At 41.4% G+C, this 16,869-nt stretch overlaps 1 protein-coding gene across 1 annotated transcript; it reads left to right on the top strand.

The window, feature by feature from the left end:
* Window positions 1-280: 280 nt before the first annotated feature.
* On the top strand, window positions 281-15,293 carry LOC128371591 (protocadherin alpha-C2-like). Its single transcript, XM_053331947.1, has 4 exons — window positions 281-2,951; window positions 5,567-5,625; window positions 9,102-9,187; window positions 14,410-15,293. The coding sequence occupies exons 1-4, from the start codon at window positions 411-413 to the stop codon at window positions 14,724-14,726; spliced, it is 3,003 nt and encodes a 1,000-aa protein (XP_053187922.1). The 5' UTR covers window positions 281-410; the 3' UTR covers window positions 14,727-15,293.
* The last annotated feature ends 1,576 nt before the right edge of the window (window positions 15,294-16,869 follow it).

Below are 16,869 nucleotides of genomic sequence, written 5' to 3' on the forward strand. Positions count from 1 at the left end.
AAGCTAGAGGGACTTTTTGAGGGACACTTGAACATTTTCATTCCTCTTGTAGAGCGTCAATATTAAGGAAACACGTTGGTGACACTTTACATTGAAAGAAACACGTTTGATTTCCGGTATTATTGCGGCACATTTTGTCTGTCTTGACGAATCTCACAGCTCCAGCGGCAGGGAAACACACCCGTCAGCAGCGCGCACTGGAGACAAAAAAAGCGCATCACGGACAAAGGAAATATGGGTGCGCTGGAGAGGATTCACCTCTGTCGGGTAACAAGATGGATGAGCTGCTTCTGCTTAATTCACCCGGAGACCAATTAGCCCACCTTAATGAGGTGCTGGGATGCAAGATACTGCAAGCTAAAAAGGCGGAAGGCTGCGTTTAATCCGTCTGCGGATCCTATGAGCTTGCAATGGCTGTGGCGGGGATATGCAACCGGATAGGGAATAATGTGCCTTTTTATTTTGTGATATTTTCCTTATTTTGTGGCCTTTCTTTTGGACAGTTGCGATATTCTATTACAGAAGAACTAGAAAATGGGGCACTGGTCGGTGATCTGGCGCATGACTTGGGGCTGGATATTCGAACGCTCTCCACCAAAAAAATTAAGGTAACGTCCAACAGCGGTAAACGCTATGTGATTGTCAACCCCAACAATGGCAAATTACTTGTCAATGAAAGGATCGACAGGGAGGTACTGTGTGATTTATCCAGTACCTGCCTCATTAATCTGGATGTGCGGGTCGAAAACCCCACTGCCGTGCACCATGTCGAAGTGGAGATTGTGGATGCCAATGATAATGAGCCGCAGTTTCCCAGAGACGAATACCAACTGGAAATCACAGAATCGGCGTTGCCAGGGTCTCGTTATCCAATTGAAAACGCTCAGGACCCAGACATAGGGTCTAATTCAGTTCGTATGTATCAGCTTAGCACAAACGACCATTTCGCGCTGGTATCTAACAAACCCTCCCTAAATACAAAGCACATCGAGCTTGTGCTCAAAAAGCCACTTGATCGTGAACAGACGCCTTACCACCAGTTAATTTTAAGTGCTGTTGATGGCGGGACACCAGAGAAAACGGGCACGGCCAAAATCAATGTGCGAGTCCTGGACTCCAATGACAATGTTCCCTTGTTCGACAGTTCAGTGTACAAGGTGAAACTGTTGGAAAATTCGCCCAAAGACACCCTGGTAATTAAATTGAATGCAACTGATCTGGATGAGGGCACAAATGGAGAGGTTTATTACTCTTTCAGCAGCTACACTCCAGAGAGAGTGAGGCAGATGTTCAGCATGGACACCAACACAGGAGAAATAAGAGTGAGGAGCAATGTTGACTATGAAGAAACCAACTCCTATGAGATGTACATCCAAGCAATGGACAAGGGCCCCGGGGCGGTGGCAGCACACTGTAAGGTCGTGGTAGAGGTGGTGGATGTGAATGACAACGTCCCTCAGATAGTGCTGTCATCCCTGTCTAGTCCTGTGAGGGAGGATGCCCGTGCAGACACAGTCGTGGCCCTCATTAGTGTTACTGATCGGGACTCTGGCGCTAACAAGCAGGTGAGCTTGGAGATACCAGCAGGCCTTCCTTTCAAGATCAAGTCATTCAGAAATTACTACACTCTGGTTACCTCAGCCTTCCTGGACCGTGAGACCACTGATGCCTACAATGTCACTCTGAGTGCCACAGATGGAGGGAACCCTCCCCTTTCTTCCCAGAAGACCATACAGGTGGATGTGGCTGATGTTAATGACAACCCACCACGATTTGAACAGACTTCATATACTGTCTATGTGACTGAGAACAATGCCCCTGGGGCCTCATTGTGTACTGTGAAAGCTCAAGACGCAGACATCAAAGAGAACGCACGCATCACCTACACAGTGCTCAATGACAACAACCATGGCATCCCTGTCACCTCCTATGTGTCTGTGAAGGCCGATACAGGCGAGGCTTATGCCCTGCGAGCCTTTGACTATGAGTCACTGAGAGAGTTTCACTTCCAGGTCAAAGCCCAAGATGGGGGCATTCCTCCACTCAGCCGTGTCGCCACTGTCTACATCTATATAATGGATCATAATGACCACGCACCACTGATAGTAAACCCTCCGGGTAACGGTACGCGCTCCTTGGAGACAGTCCAAAAGAATGCAGAGCCTGGTGCCTTGGTGACCAAAGTGGTGGCATATGATGCAGATGCTGGTCCAAATGCCTGGCTGGTGTACATGCTGGAAACAGCCACTGACCTGGACCTGTTCAAAGTTCATGAACACACAGGTGAGATCAGGACAACCCGGAGGATTCTGGAGGACAACTCCACCCATTTTGCTCTAACAGTCTTGGTGAAGGATCACGGGCAGCCTGCTCTGTCCTCCACAGCCACCATCAATGTGGCTGTCATGGAGGTGCCACCCAAGGTGGTCCCTGACCCCAAGAGGATCATCCGACCTCACAGCACTCTGCTTTTCTCCAACGTGACCCTGTATTTGATTGTGGCTTTGAGTGCCACAACCTTTGTTTTCCTGGTCACTGTGGTGGTGCTGGCCATTGTCCGCTGTCATGCATACTGCACCCAGCCTGGGTCCTGCTCCCCTTGTTGTGTGTCACAGAAGCCCCCTCCAGATGGTGGGAGCAGTAGCGTAAGTGCTGGTGGGGCAGGCAATGCTGGAGCTGGGGGACAACCTAATAACAATGTGGTGCTCCGGAGAGACCTTAAAGTGGAGCCTCACTACATTGAAGTGCGTGGGAATGGCTCTCTAACAAAGACTTACTGCTACAAGACCTGTCTGACAGCCACCTCTGGCAGTGACACTTTCATGTTCTACAACACAGGACGTCCCATAAGTGGCACCTGGGGCAGCGGCGCTGACCGCTTCTTCACAAGTGGAAGTGGATTTGTACGCAGACTGAGTATGCCTGATGCCTCACTGCAACTCTGCCCAGAGGTGTGTCATTAAATTTTTATGTTTACCTTTTTCTGCATAGCTGGAAGGTCATGAATCATATTGTTTACACATTAGTGGCTTTAAATGAAACTTTATTTGGTTGCAAACAATATTAGATAAGTTTAAGTACATATGCAAATACAACATGACCTTTTTGTTAAGGTTACTACTAGTTATTGCTGTCATACCTTTTGTTATTGTGTGGTATTTCATTTACTGTGATATCATTACTGTGGATTACAACTTTGATCACTTTCCTGTAATGAATTGCATCCTTGCAGGCTTCATTCTCTTTGTTCAGTTCTCACTTGTACCGTGCAGTCGCTCAGCCCAGCCCAGCTCAGCACTCACAGTGCATTAGTGTCAGTCCTGGTGCTTTTCAACAGCCCTGTGTTATTTCTGATGATTCAGAGATTTGTGTCTCAGTTTGAGGTTGTCATCACATCTACACTAAGAACAGGTCATGTAGTCTTACTTGTAGTGAGTAACACTGAACTGTTACACTGGAGCAGTTGGGATAATTGACATGATCAAAGCCAACACAAGACTAGTTGTCAAGGAGGACTTGGCTTTTGTGCGTGCCTCTGACTATGGGTGAGATTTGCACTGATATACCTACAAGTAATAATGATAATGTGATGAGACTAGGTATAGTTTTAGATTTTATCATAATAAAACTTCTTTCCCTGGTCTTCAAGGTTTCTCCACACTCCAATTTATACACAATTGTTTGAACCTTTACAATTATTCTAGATGAGTGAAGACAGAAAATGATTTTATCTCCAAAACCACAGTGTGTCTTCATTACTAATGATTTAACTTCTCACACCTGCATAGAACACTAACAGTCACACCTCCTAAAATATTAAAAAAGATACTTGCTGTTTCATTTGCATGATCCCCATCAAGAAGTCTGGCATGTCTGCTTTCCCTTAGGCATACATGCACCATTTGTGCATTCCTGAAATGCTGATATCGTCATGTCTAGCAGTCATACATTTAGTTTGACTTTAAGCACAGATTTCCTGGTATATATAATCTGCTTTATGACTGAGGTTTGACTGGTTTGGCAGATTGATGGTACAAATATAGGAACGATATCAGCAAAAGTTCCAAAGGGTTCGAGTCTACCTCCGAATGAATCTTTAAAAACTTCTCAGGTCACTAGCACATTAGATGTACATTGAGAAAATTTCTGACCAAGACACGTGTAGCAGTGGCAATCAAATTAACCTCCAGCCTCTATTCCTCAGCCCTGCAAATTAGATTTAGTCAAAGAGGCTGGGTCCACCAGCAGAAAATACTCCCCTCTGAGTTGAACTGAAGAACATAATGTGCCATCTTTATCTGGGACACTTGCTACTGTCTGAGCAGCTTTGTATCTTAAACACAGCTTTTTCTTATTCAGTGCTCTCGAGGTCCAAGGCTACAGCTCCCTTGATGCTAACAGTTTTCAGCATACTCCATAATAGAAATGCTCACTATTATTTCATGCAGTGCATGTGTGAAGTACCTATTCATAAAGAAAAATATGAGGGGGTCAGGCATAATTAATGGCCATGAAAGATTAGCTCATTAAAAATATTACTTTACCCCTATGAGATTCATATGCTTCTTTGAACCTGGAGTCATAATCATCAGCAAAATTTGGCTATCATCAAAGGTAAATGAGTAGAAGTCTAAGCAGCCTTGACATATTGAACATCTCTAGTCCAAAAACTGTAACTCACTCAACACTATTAACACTAGCAGGGTAATTTAAAATACATTTAGACATGTTGCCAAAAATAGATCTGTATTTGTCTGTACAGAAAAAAAGACCACTCAGTGGACATTTGTAGAATATTAACGTATGTTGCTTTTTCATATTGTGTCCAGTTCCCTTGTCATATTTGTGTAATATGATTGTCCTGAGGCTGCACATCCTTCATACTAGGCTAATACATACCAGAGGAATAGGATGTGGTTGCCTTGGCAATGATGGTTCTTGTGTATTGGTTTTTAAAGGCAATCATTTACCAGAGGGCTGTTGGGAGTTTCAAGCAGCTCAGAATCAGGTTCACAAGTAGCAGACAGATTTACTCCAGCTGCACACAAACAACGGTCTACACATCGGTCTATAAAAACACCCCAGTACTCAGGAAATGGGCATAAATCTCCTGGCTCTCACATTTATAGAGCAATGGGGTGAGGGACTGTCCAAAAAGTCATCAATATGGCTTTCAGTGAGTCACTGCCCTTTTTAAAGTCCTTGTGTGTGAGCTGGAGCGTCTGTGGATATCAATATGTATGTATGTGTGTGTGTGTGTGTGTGTGTGTGCAATGTGGACAACGGCTGCAGTGTTCCCATCACATCCAGAGCTGGAATGTGTATCATGATTAATTGATGAGACCATGCCCCAGCCAGGCTCTGCACTGTGTGAGATCAAACTAAACTCTGTGCTCTCTCTCCCCCCCCCTCTCTCTCCCTCTCTCTCTCTCTGTCTCTCTCTCATCTTTTTTCCCCCTCTCTCTCTCTCTCTGTCTCTCTCTCTCTCTCTCTCTCTCTCTCTCTCTCTCTCCCCCTCTCTCTCTCCCCCTCTCTCCCTCTCTCTCTCTCCCTCTTGCTCGCTCAGCCAAAAGCCCCGAATGCTGACTGGCGATATTCTGCATCTTTGAGGGCAGGGGTGCAGAGGTAAGCACTTTCCACCTTTAACTCTTTTGCAACTTTTGATCATCTAGAAAAAAATGTACATACATCTATTCATCCTAATCTACATCCAGTCTACACTATCACTACAGTAACTCCTCATGTTGCTCTTTACCACATGCTGTAACATATGGTATTATATGTATTGACACATTAGACTGTGCACAGATACGAGCACCTCAAAATGACCTCTATTGAAAAAAAAAAAGATGATTTTTCTCACACTCTGCAACACAACACTGCAGGTCAGTATCGGCCACTGTCAGAAATGACCGCTAGTGGCCTCTCAGCATCTGTTTGAACCTTAACCCCAACATCCTCCTTCGGGAAAAGCCATGTGCAGCTCCCATCAGTGGCACTCCTTGTCTGCAGTGTAATACTATATAGGTCATCTACATTCTGAGTGTCGCTTCCCACAGTGAAAGTCTTTAAGCAGGAAGCATGAAGGGCAAATGAGCTGCCTATGACCTTTCTCTGATTATCTGATGCACAAGTACAACTACCCTGCGTGCACACACGTGTATGTGTGTGTTTCTCTGTGTATTTATTCTGTTTGGGCAAGTTGTGAACACAGACAGCCGACGACATTTTGGAATCCTGTCATCCTTATTAATTCACTGGGTGTCGTTGCATGCAATCTACCTCATGAGGTCTTCCCATCCAAATTCCAATAATAGATGTGGCTAATTCAGAAAGATCACACACACTACACCAAATAATATAATAAAACAGGACTTAAATAGGCTATTAGAAGTCTACATGTTGCAGTACTGAAATTAAAATCTACATCTGCTACTGAAGTCTTGTAATGATCAGGTTACAAAAATTGCATTAACATATGTAATGAAATGCTCTGCTAATTTGATAAGAGGACAGCTGGAACTTCAAGGACTAATGAGTTTTTCCTCCTCATGCCTATCCTTTGTGCTGAATTCTGGTGATTTCATGCTAACAATGCTTACCGCTCGTTTTGTGCAGTCTTCTTCTCTAAGTTTGATTTAATTGGATATTAGTGTTAATTTCTATGGTGTGGAGGGTAATATAATGTGCATCATGTCATCGAGTCACTGTAACATGACATGGATTAGCATAAATCATCACTGCAATTTGCCGCTGCCATCTCTGAAATGGTTCATACAGCGGAGACAGAGATGCTCACATTAACAATTAAGCCCAACAGAGGCATGCTGTAATGTCCCTGACTTCACACAGCATGTAGCACCAACATCACTGACCCACATTCCTCGTGCATTCAGTCAGTGTTGAAAACACCAGTCCTATCACATTCTTACACATTACACCAGCACCTTTGCTTATGTGAAGGCTTGAAACTTACACTGTTCAGAGTACAGTATACATGGCCATTTGAATTCATGTCAAATCCCTATTGAACAAGTGTGATGCAGTATGAGATAGATGCTAGATGTGCTGCATTGCAGAGGGCCCAGTCAGGGTAGGTCCTTCTGTATAGTAAGCTCTATATTCATTATGAATGTATAGGAGGAAAAAACTCAGCCTATGTTGGAAACTGGCATGTTTTAAGAACATTGTGATTGTGATATTGTGGCAGCTCTGGTTCAAGCAACTTGCATTTATTTGCCCATTCTCTATTTAATCTAGTACATACAATAACACATGTATATAACCTAAATTCAACCTAGTAAGATATAAGAATCAAGAGTTTATTTGGAAGTATGTATTATTTGTATTATTTTAAAGTGAAAGTTTACTCATTAGGATATTGCATTCATAAAAAAAAATACAGTATACTACCAGGCATGCAATCATTAAAACATAAAAAAATGTATTTCTCAACTTCTCAACCATACAACATGGAAGCTTTTTTTAATGTACCATTTTTAAGTGAGGGTCAACAGAAGGTGATGGTGAACCCCAACACTGTAACTGTAATGAACTGTCTCCGTGTTGCTGTCTCTCAGTGTGCTGACGTCCCACCAGCTAAGTAGGGGAAAAAAAGAGGTCAGAAAAGTACACCTGTGGGTTTTCACATCTAGGGAAAATAAAAATGATAAAAAAAAACTCCATCTTTGTGCCATCCTAAGAGGCTATGTTATAACCTCTAAGGATGGTTGATTCTTATTTATATTTCTCATACATTGGGCGTGGTAGTGGTGCCCTACTTTTTATACACGTAATTACCATACATTTAAATATAACTACATAACAAGATCAGCTGAAAATACTTACAGCATGCCATTAAAAATACTTAATATGTTTTGTATCCCAATAGAGTATGTAAATAAATGGTATCCATAAAAGTGGAAAATGAAAAAGCAACAAAAGAACAATTAATTATATATATGTTGCTTTTGGTGTGGCTGTTTGGCTTGGCTCTTTAAAAAATGTAAGGTAGATCACACCGAATAAAACTTCAAATTTTTAAATGAAGCCGCATCCTGAAGGTGCGACATTGATAGTGGATTTCTATTAAGGTGGATAATTGGTCTGCACCTGCCATACTGTGAGTTACCTACTATAACAACTTAAGTGCATCTTCTTTGTCTTCTTATCCTCTCTACAATATTTAAAACCAATACAGTGACAATCAGTGCCAAATGTAGATATCAATGGACCTAAAGGTTGGATGATGGGAGGAACATGTATGAAGAAGTGAAACAAAATTTAAAACAATAGTAAAACCGATGCAACACTGGAGCTACTGACTCAAACTGAAGCTACTGTGGTAAAACTAAGGTGGCACCTCCTCCTTACATGTATCTACATAGCTACATACAGCATGTTGACCCAATCACTTCACAGTGATGTTGACAGAGTGACACAGAGATGGCTTCATTTAGGCTTGGGGCTACTAACATGGAAATGAAGATGGTAACCCTTGATATGATGAATGCAGTAAAAAGGATGCAGTGGCATTAAATAGTCAACCACAGTAAGGCATGTAATAAGATGCCAACAGAAAAATTAACCTCTCAGAAGTCTCTCTCAATACCCACATTCAAAGTCGGCCACCACCACCAACAATGAACAATGATGAGGATGAGCCAACTTGACAGACACTTGATTATATCAGAGACATGAGATGATGACTACATCTGCTGCCATTACTCATATGTCATATGATAGTGTATGGTTCAATGGTTCTTTCATCGGGTTCTCAGCAACCAGAAAACCACTGGTTTTGAATTAGATCATAAAACCAGTGGTCTGTTTACACCAGATTAAGACAAAGGGCAACCGTACCACAAGAAATATGACAATAGTCAAAAATGGTTGCTCCAGACAATTAGCAATTGTTGCTGTCAAGGCTTGAAAAAGTGACTAATACTGTTTGAAATCTTTGACACTGTAAGCAGTTTTTGTGTTGCATTATACATTATTTGAAAAAATCTATTATTATTTGAAGAAATTATGATAAGCAATGAGTAAATAATTGTTTAGATGTGTCTCACTGACTTTGCTGAATGTGTTCTGCCTTTCAGTTCGGTCCACATGGAGGAGTCCTCTGTGATGCAGGGGGCCCAGGGGATGCTGGTCCAGAACTGGCCCACTGTGTCCAGCGCTGCTGGTGAGTGGAAGTCTGGTAATCAGGATGTTGGCTGAAAAAGCACATTGAGTGTCAACTTCTGATAGAAAAGTGATTTTATAAGTAAAAGTCAGCTGATTTTTCCCCTTTCTCTTATAATTTTAGTTAGGATCATTTAAAATGGGCTACAACTCCAAACTATTTGTTGAAGCTGCTATCTGTATTTTTTTTTCATATATCAGTTATATTGTATATACCTGTGTAATGCAGCATAGTTAAGGTTAAAAAAACAAAAACAAACAGGAGCCAACAAATGTTACAGTCACTGAATAAATTTACTCTACTGTGGGTTCCGTAAGGGAGACAGCATCAGTGTTACAGGATGAATACATGGTGAAATTTAAAGTAAAGACTTTTAATATAGGACTGAATCACCTAAACCGTATTCCTCCAGTTGTGGTACTAAATAAAGTTTGGGCACCTGATCATTGTAGGGGTAAAGTGGCCCACGACCACAGCCCCTGGGGGTTTGAATCTGAGTCCAGTTTCCAGGAATGTTGTTTGTGTGCCAGAAAACAACCTTGTCGCTGCAGTGATGGCTTTTGTTACTCCCTACAGATGAAAAGAAGAAACATGGAGTTATAAATAGAATAAGATGTGGAAGCTATTAGGATATCCAAAAAAAACACAAATATCACATCACACAAACACTGCCCATAGCATACCAAAACCTTCTGTGTCTGCAAGCATATAGATAAATAATGGCAACCACAAATTATTATTATATTCCTAAAACAACCCAATAAGGTAGTGGTTCCCAGACTGGGGTTCAGGACCCCAACAACAAATTGCTAGACTAATGTAAGGGGTTGCAAGATGGTGAAAAAAGTCAATCGTCCTTTGCTTTATGGTCAATCACTGTATTTCTTCTCCTGGAGCCTCTAAAAGTTATTCAAATAAAACAAAATAAGTCTTCTGTATCTGTAACTGATAGACAATGCAATTTGTGACAAGGGGTCCCAGGTAGCTTTTGCTTTAAAGAAAAACAATTCTCTTTCTTTGGTTTAGATAACTTGGTGAAACTGGGGGCTCAACAGAATTTTTTCTTGAATATCTTCAAGATGTTAAATTCCAGCATAATGTTTAGCCGAGAAGCCAAAAGCCCGGGGCCCTCATACAGAACCACAAATAAACAACTGTGTCCTCTCATGAAAGCAGCCGGCTGCACGAAGAGCCACAGATCCAAAAAGGCAACTGCTTTTAATTTGAAACCATTTTTCCTGAGTGGGTGGGAACACTGAAGATGTGTTGTAACACTATTGTGCAAATACGGCTGGCCTCAGATATGACCATCATTTACAGAAACACTGGCTCAGAACTATTGACTGAGGAAATTTGGGAAAGAAAAGCACAGCAAAATCGTGTGCAGCTTTTGTTGGCTGACTTTTTAGGTTTTTATGCAGTGCTTTGAACATTGTGAGCTGTTCCCTCTGTCCTTCAGCCCTGCTTCCATTCATTGATTTTCTGTCAAGCAGCAAGAATTAGAACATAGGTAGAGACTTGAGGGTGGAGGGTACCATCACAGCCCATCACTCAGTGAGTCAGTGACAGAATATGTCTTACTGTCTGTCACTAGACATGAACTGTACCAGTCTCTTCATGCCAGTTTTCAGAGGATTATTTTTCAGAGGAGATGGAAAGATGTCTCTCTGGTCATGCAAATACACAAATATTATATTTCAGAGCGCACAGTGAACTGCAGACTTATCAGGAGTGCATTGTTGCATTAGGAAATCATTTGTTAGGAGTGGCTCAGTGCTGTGGCACAGCCATGTACTGGATTGCAGGTTGATCCTCTTTACTGTGCATCAAGAGGTGGAGCCTTTTTTGTGACACATTTTCATGTCTGCAGTGAATTGTTATAATGATGAAGTTGTCCAGTATGCTGTGATGCATCTAAATGCGGCACCCTCAAAAGCTGCGTTTATGTAAGTGACCCATGGCACAGATGAGGAGACATTTGTCTAATGCCAGAGGGCGAGAGAAGCTATTATCAGTAATAAGAGAGTGCCATGCACAAAAAGAGAGCTCCAGTAACATTAAAAGGAATTTTGGAAAGGAAGAGTAGAGGAGACGTACAGGGGGATGGAGAGAGAGAGAGAAAAAAACGAGGTGTGGGGGGATGGAGAAAGAGAAAGGTTAAGAGGATTGGCAGGTTCCTGCAGTAGTGTTGTTGCTAGGGAACGCCATGTGACCTGTTGCCTGGCAACACTGTCTAACTGAGAGATTGCTGCAGCAGCCGCACCCTCCATCGGCAGGGAGTGGGCGAATGCAGTTTCCATGGCAACCAGTCATATCTCTGAATGGAAGATTTAGCGACAGAAAAAATGAAGGAGTAGGGAGCAGACAAGGGAAGGTGGACTCAGCAAGGACAGGTATTTAGAAGAAAGAGAGGGTACTCGTTAAATGAGAGGAAATAATATAGAAAAGGATGGTTTACTTCGACGCAGAATACATCTGATGTGCCGCATATATTAAACACAAGCGCTACACAACTGTCAGATTTGTGCATGTGTTACAAAGCACCGGAGGGATTCATTTTAGATTGAATCTTGAACTAGACAGGAAATAACAGCCTACTTTAAATGTAGGACACCAGGTTACAATTTAAGGCATTCAACACCCACATATCGACATCAGGTGTCATGGCAACCTCCTCACAAGGAGCTATACTGACCTGCTTACCAGCACTTGCACACATAATCCATTTTAGATGTGTGCTTGCTGTGAAATATAGGCTAATATGAAGCAATGGCAGAGTTACAAATAATCCTCCGTGTTAGACAAACAGTCGCACGGAAGAAGCAAAGCTCTTCGTAGTTGCACAGAATTCTCCAAGCTGTGACATGACCCATTCCTTATGAATTCATTTTTCACACACGCAAGCAGTAATATCTCTGATTAATACCTGGGCCAGGATTCTAATTAGAGAATTAGAATGTCAGGGGTTTGGATTTGTTACAGCTAGTGAAGAAAGCCCAGGGATGTCCCAAGACTCAGAGACAATATACACTTCATTAGTGCTACACAACCACTTGACATTTTAGCTTAGTTGCATAGAAATATGAACTGCCCAAGCCCCATCAGGTGTACATAAGCTGAAACAGCCAACTTTACAGCTGTGAGGGTATGATTTCCTTGCTGCAGGAACCAAGCAGTTACAGCATAGTGCAGTTTGCAGTGTTCAATCAATCAATGCACACGCCTTACTCTTTTTTGGAAGCTTTTGATAAAAGGATAGGGACACATTTTGCTATATTCTACCATGATGAATTGTGCAATGCATACCTAAGTAAGTAACCAAGAACCACTGTAGTTAGACATATATTTGAAGACACTGTGTCCACACATGCATCTGATCTACAGCTACAAAATAAAAATGAAACCTAAAATATGAAAATAAAAACCTAAAATGTCTCTTTTTGGAATTCTAGTTATCTATCAACACAAAACATAATATCTACCAAAGTATTCTTAAACTCTTATAACACAGCATCAAATCACCTTCCTAGCAGTATCAAGTAACAGGAAATACTGTGTCAGTTATATAAAATGGAGATGCTTTGTGTGCAGTAATGCAATGCACTGTATTACTGTCTCAATGTGCCTCTATCCACATTCTGCCTCACAGTATTTGCACATCTCCCTTAACTCACCGGCTGTCTATTCAGTTTATTTTTAAGCATGTTTGTCCTCCTCCACACGAGAAGAAGCAATCTTCCTTCCCTAACCATTGATAGCAATTGAATGGGACTTATTTCAAATACCAGAGCCTCTTCCTTTGGTTTTAATACCCAGATTAAATACAGACAGACACACCACGCCATCAGATGTCATAATCCTCAAACACAGACGAGCACTGCAGTATTACAGAGCTAACTCTTCTAATGGTAAGATGGAATGATATCCTCTGACACTCATTAAACAAGCTATATTAAATACTGTCGATCAATTAGCTGCAGTTGACTCTTTTTTTCAAAAATTGTTTGTAAAAAAATGTGTATTATTTTGCATAGTAGAACCAGATTTGAAAGCTTTGTTCGTTATCCTGGTTCAGCACATGCTAATTTCATTATTTAATCCAGTTCAAAATGAATCCACCTATTTTTTTGCAGGCAGAAAACAAATTATTTATGTGTATCCCTGTTCATTTGTTCTTGAAACAATGGAATGTTGTTACTCCATGCTACGTCTGACCCCTTCTTTATGCAGTTATGTTTGCATGAATTAATATACAATCAGTTTCCAGGTAATCATGGCTCAATAATACATGAAGTCTCTCTGTGAAAGGTGTCCAGTGCTCTATGTATGCTCTCAGTGTTTTAGTGTCTATTACAGCTACTTTAATTATAGTCCAGTTTATTCTTCTACTTAATGAACTCATTGCAGGAGCTCAGTGGGACACTGTGTGTATGGACATCATGCGTATTATCAAAGTATTGTACATCCCAGTGGGACAGTGTTGGATGAGCACTCCAGCAATGTCATAAATAGCCTACAAAGAAAATCAAACAGAATCTTTTTGCAAAGGACTGTGTTTGAACTAAATAAAATCCAGACTGAAAGTAGGTCAGCGCAGAGGGAACTGGTGTGGGCCTGAGAGCACCGTGTCTGCAAAACCCGCCCACCCCCATCTTTCTTATTGCCTCTCTCTCTCACTCTCGCTCTCTCTCTCTGTCTCTCTCACTCCCTTTCCCTTTCTCTCTTCAGCCCATCTCATCTACTCCCTCCTTTTTATTCTGGCATCTTTGACCTTTTGACCTTAATAACTATGTCTTATTTTCACTGCATATTCATCTATCTATATATAGATCCCTTCCTCCGACTTTTTTCATTTTTTTTTTAGCATCTTTTTTTTCCCAACTTGCTATCTAGCTTCCTCTCTCTGTCCATGCTTATGCGCACTAATATTTGAATCCCCGTCTCTGGTAGGATTATGGCCCTGGCATCATCCAAATACAAATATAAGTCACAATGCCAAGTTAAACATCCCTTTGGTTTAAAGGTTAGTCCCCACTGGTGTTCCCTCCCGGGTTCTCAGCTGAATTGCTGTCCTGAAAATATCCGCTCCCCGCGGCTATTGCTCCATTATCAGGCTGTTGCTCTGCTTGCTGTTGCTTGATTTTGTTTATTCCTTAGTCACATTTAACTTAGTCTAAATGTGAAATTCTGAGTTGTTTTTTGTTGTTGTCATACCTGTATAGATGGAGAGGGTGGTGGAGAGCTATCTCCCCCGGTGGGCGCTGGAGTCAACAGCAACAGCTGGCACTTCAGATATGGTGCCGGACAAAGCTACGGCCCTCCTCAGCCTCAGCTCCTGAAGCCCGGTGAGATTCCTCCTGAAGCCTTCATCATCCCTGGATCCCCAGCCATCATTTCTATCCGCCATGATGGAGGCCCCGTGGATGACAAAGGTGACTTCATAAGCTTTGGCAAGAAGGAGGAGGCCAAGAAGAAAAAAAAGAAGAAGAAGGACAAGAAGGACAAGAAGGATAAAGGAAAGGATGATGGGGACGATTAGAGGAGAAAAGGGTGACTTCAAAACAGAGCTATCAACAAACTACCATCCCAATTACAGAGCCAGAAAAAAAGCCAATTGCATACTGTAGAACAGAAACAGAGGGAGCCCTCTTGCACCATATTTGCATAGACACTGTACAGTGGCCAAACCCTCATTAGACCAGGCCTGGCTCCCCACACCATGCGAACTTGCTAAACAAATGTTACTCTCTCCTTGTTGGCTCATTAGGCCTATAACTATGGCCTATAACAGTTTAAATGGTAAACACATGTCTTCATCTAAAGGCTGGACCAAATTCAAACAGAAAGGATTTTATTGGATTAGATTTGCCTTTCTGTGATTTACTGCCCCCCTAGTTTGTATAATGAAAACAAAAATACCTGAAAAGGTGTACTATATGTATCTGACCATTGTCAGCTGAGGCTGCCTGTGTTGGCTTCTCAGTCTTTATGCAGCCCCCTTTCCTTTTGGCTCACCTACTTGGAGGTGAAGTGGAAGCCAAACTAAAGAAAATGAAACAGATGCATTTGTCTTCAATATTATTGAGGCCTTGTAGAAATTCAGAAAATGTGGTCTTTTGTATAAAAAAAAAAGAAATATGAAAAATTAAAAACATACATGTATATTTATCATGAGATTAACACCAGAGACAAGCTGGACCACACTCGTATGAAGAGCTCTGTTTCATTGTAACATAGCACATTGTCGAGGCTGAGGACCTGGACTGGGTTGCACCAACTATACGCAAGTTTGTTCCCAGGTTAGGGTGTAAAGTAGTGGCTTCATAACAGCTAGTTCATTTGCTATTTGAAAGTTATTGAATTCAATTGTATCATGGTTTAGTAAGGGGGCAGGAACCTATGACTGTAGCTAATTATAACCTTCAGATTTAAGATGAGTAGCCAGTCAGTAATGACAGTCTTGCTGATGGGTACAAAAAACATGGATTCATAGTTGACTAGGTTGGCATAAATTATGATTGATAATTGATACGATTGGAGTGACGCTTAAAGGACAAGTCATGTATACGACACTGCTGACCATTTTCCAAATGATACCATTGGAAATTTTAAATCCCAGGCCATCACTGTTTGAGAAATCCATCAAAGTGAACACAGCATCTATCAAAGTTACATTTTCATCACAATGTTGCTCAAGTGCAGATTCATTTGAAAACTGCACCGAAATATCACATAATACTGCAGCAAAGCTTAACGCAGACAGGATGGATTACATATGTCAAGCAAATCTAAGCATGGTTATATTCATCTTGTATATAATCCTGCCTGAAAAATATACATACATACATATATATATATATATATATGTATATTTTTCATATATAATAAAAGTCCTTTGTAAAATGGTCGGCAGTAATGTTGAGTATACATAATTAGTAAAAAAAAAATGAGTGGAAATCACTAAGATAGTCCTTTAAGTTTTAAAATGGCATGGAATTACTAAAGAAAAAATAAGCTATGTGCAACAAAAAAAAGAAGAAAAAATCCTGCTTTATTGTTAGTGAGTGCAATTGTGTGACTTTGTATCATTTGCACCTGCTTTATCGCTTGCTTAACTATTTAGTTGTTACTTAAGATTTTTGTGGTGCTGCCGCTTGTATTTTAGGGGATGCGTGAATTGGGATTAGTGACTATTTCGGATATAACTAGGGAACTTACGTGCAGCTGATGCAACCGAACCCTGACCTAGTCTCTTCTCTTGAAATATGGCACAGGTCAACAGGGTCTTACCCCGCTGTGTATCAGCACATCCCAGTCTGATACACGCATTATTGTACAAAAAAACCACTGACTATATCTGCCGCATACACACACGTAAACACACACATACACTCTCTCTCTCTCTCGCTCTACATACAAACAAATACACAGAAATATACTAAAAGAATACACACACACACACACCCCTTCTGGAAACTCTAAGACTGAAGGCCAATGCCATCCTTACTATGGGAGTGTATTATATGGCTGTAAAGCAGGAACGTTGCTTGTTGCTTCATTTCTGTTCAAGCCTGATCCCTCTACTTCTGTCTTTGAATGTTAAGTAGTTGTTCTTCAAGCCCTGCACCACTGCCTCGACTGCTTCAGTGCTTGTAGGAATTGCTTGCCCGCTGCCTGTCCCC

This window comes from Scomber japonicus, chromosome 13 (genome assembly GCF_027409825.1).
Source record: "Scomber japonicus isolate fScoJap1 chromosome 13, fScoJap1.pri, whole genome shotgun sequence".
NCBI classification, from domain to species: Eukaryota; Metazoa; Chordata; class Actinopteri; order Scombriformes; family Scombridae; genus Scomber; species Scomber japonicus.

Coding starts and splice junctions, on each gene's coding strand:
- LOC128371591 (XM_053331947.1), top strand. CDS start 411: ATGGCTGTGGCGGGGATATGCAACCGGATAGGGAATAATGTGCCTTTT. Junction 2,952..5,566: donor CACTGCAACTCTGCCCAGAG/GTGTGTCATTAA, acceptor TTGCTCGCTCAG/CCAAAAGCCCCGAATGCTGA. Junction 5,626..9,101: donor TTGAGGGCAGGGGTGCAGAG/GTAAGCACTTTC, acceptor TCTGCCTTTCAG/TTCGGTCCACATGGAGGAGT.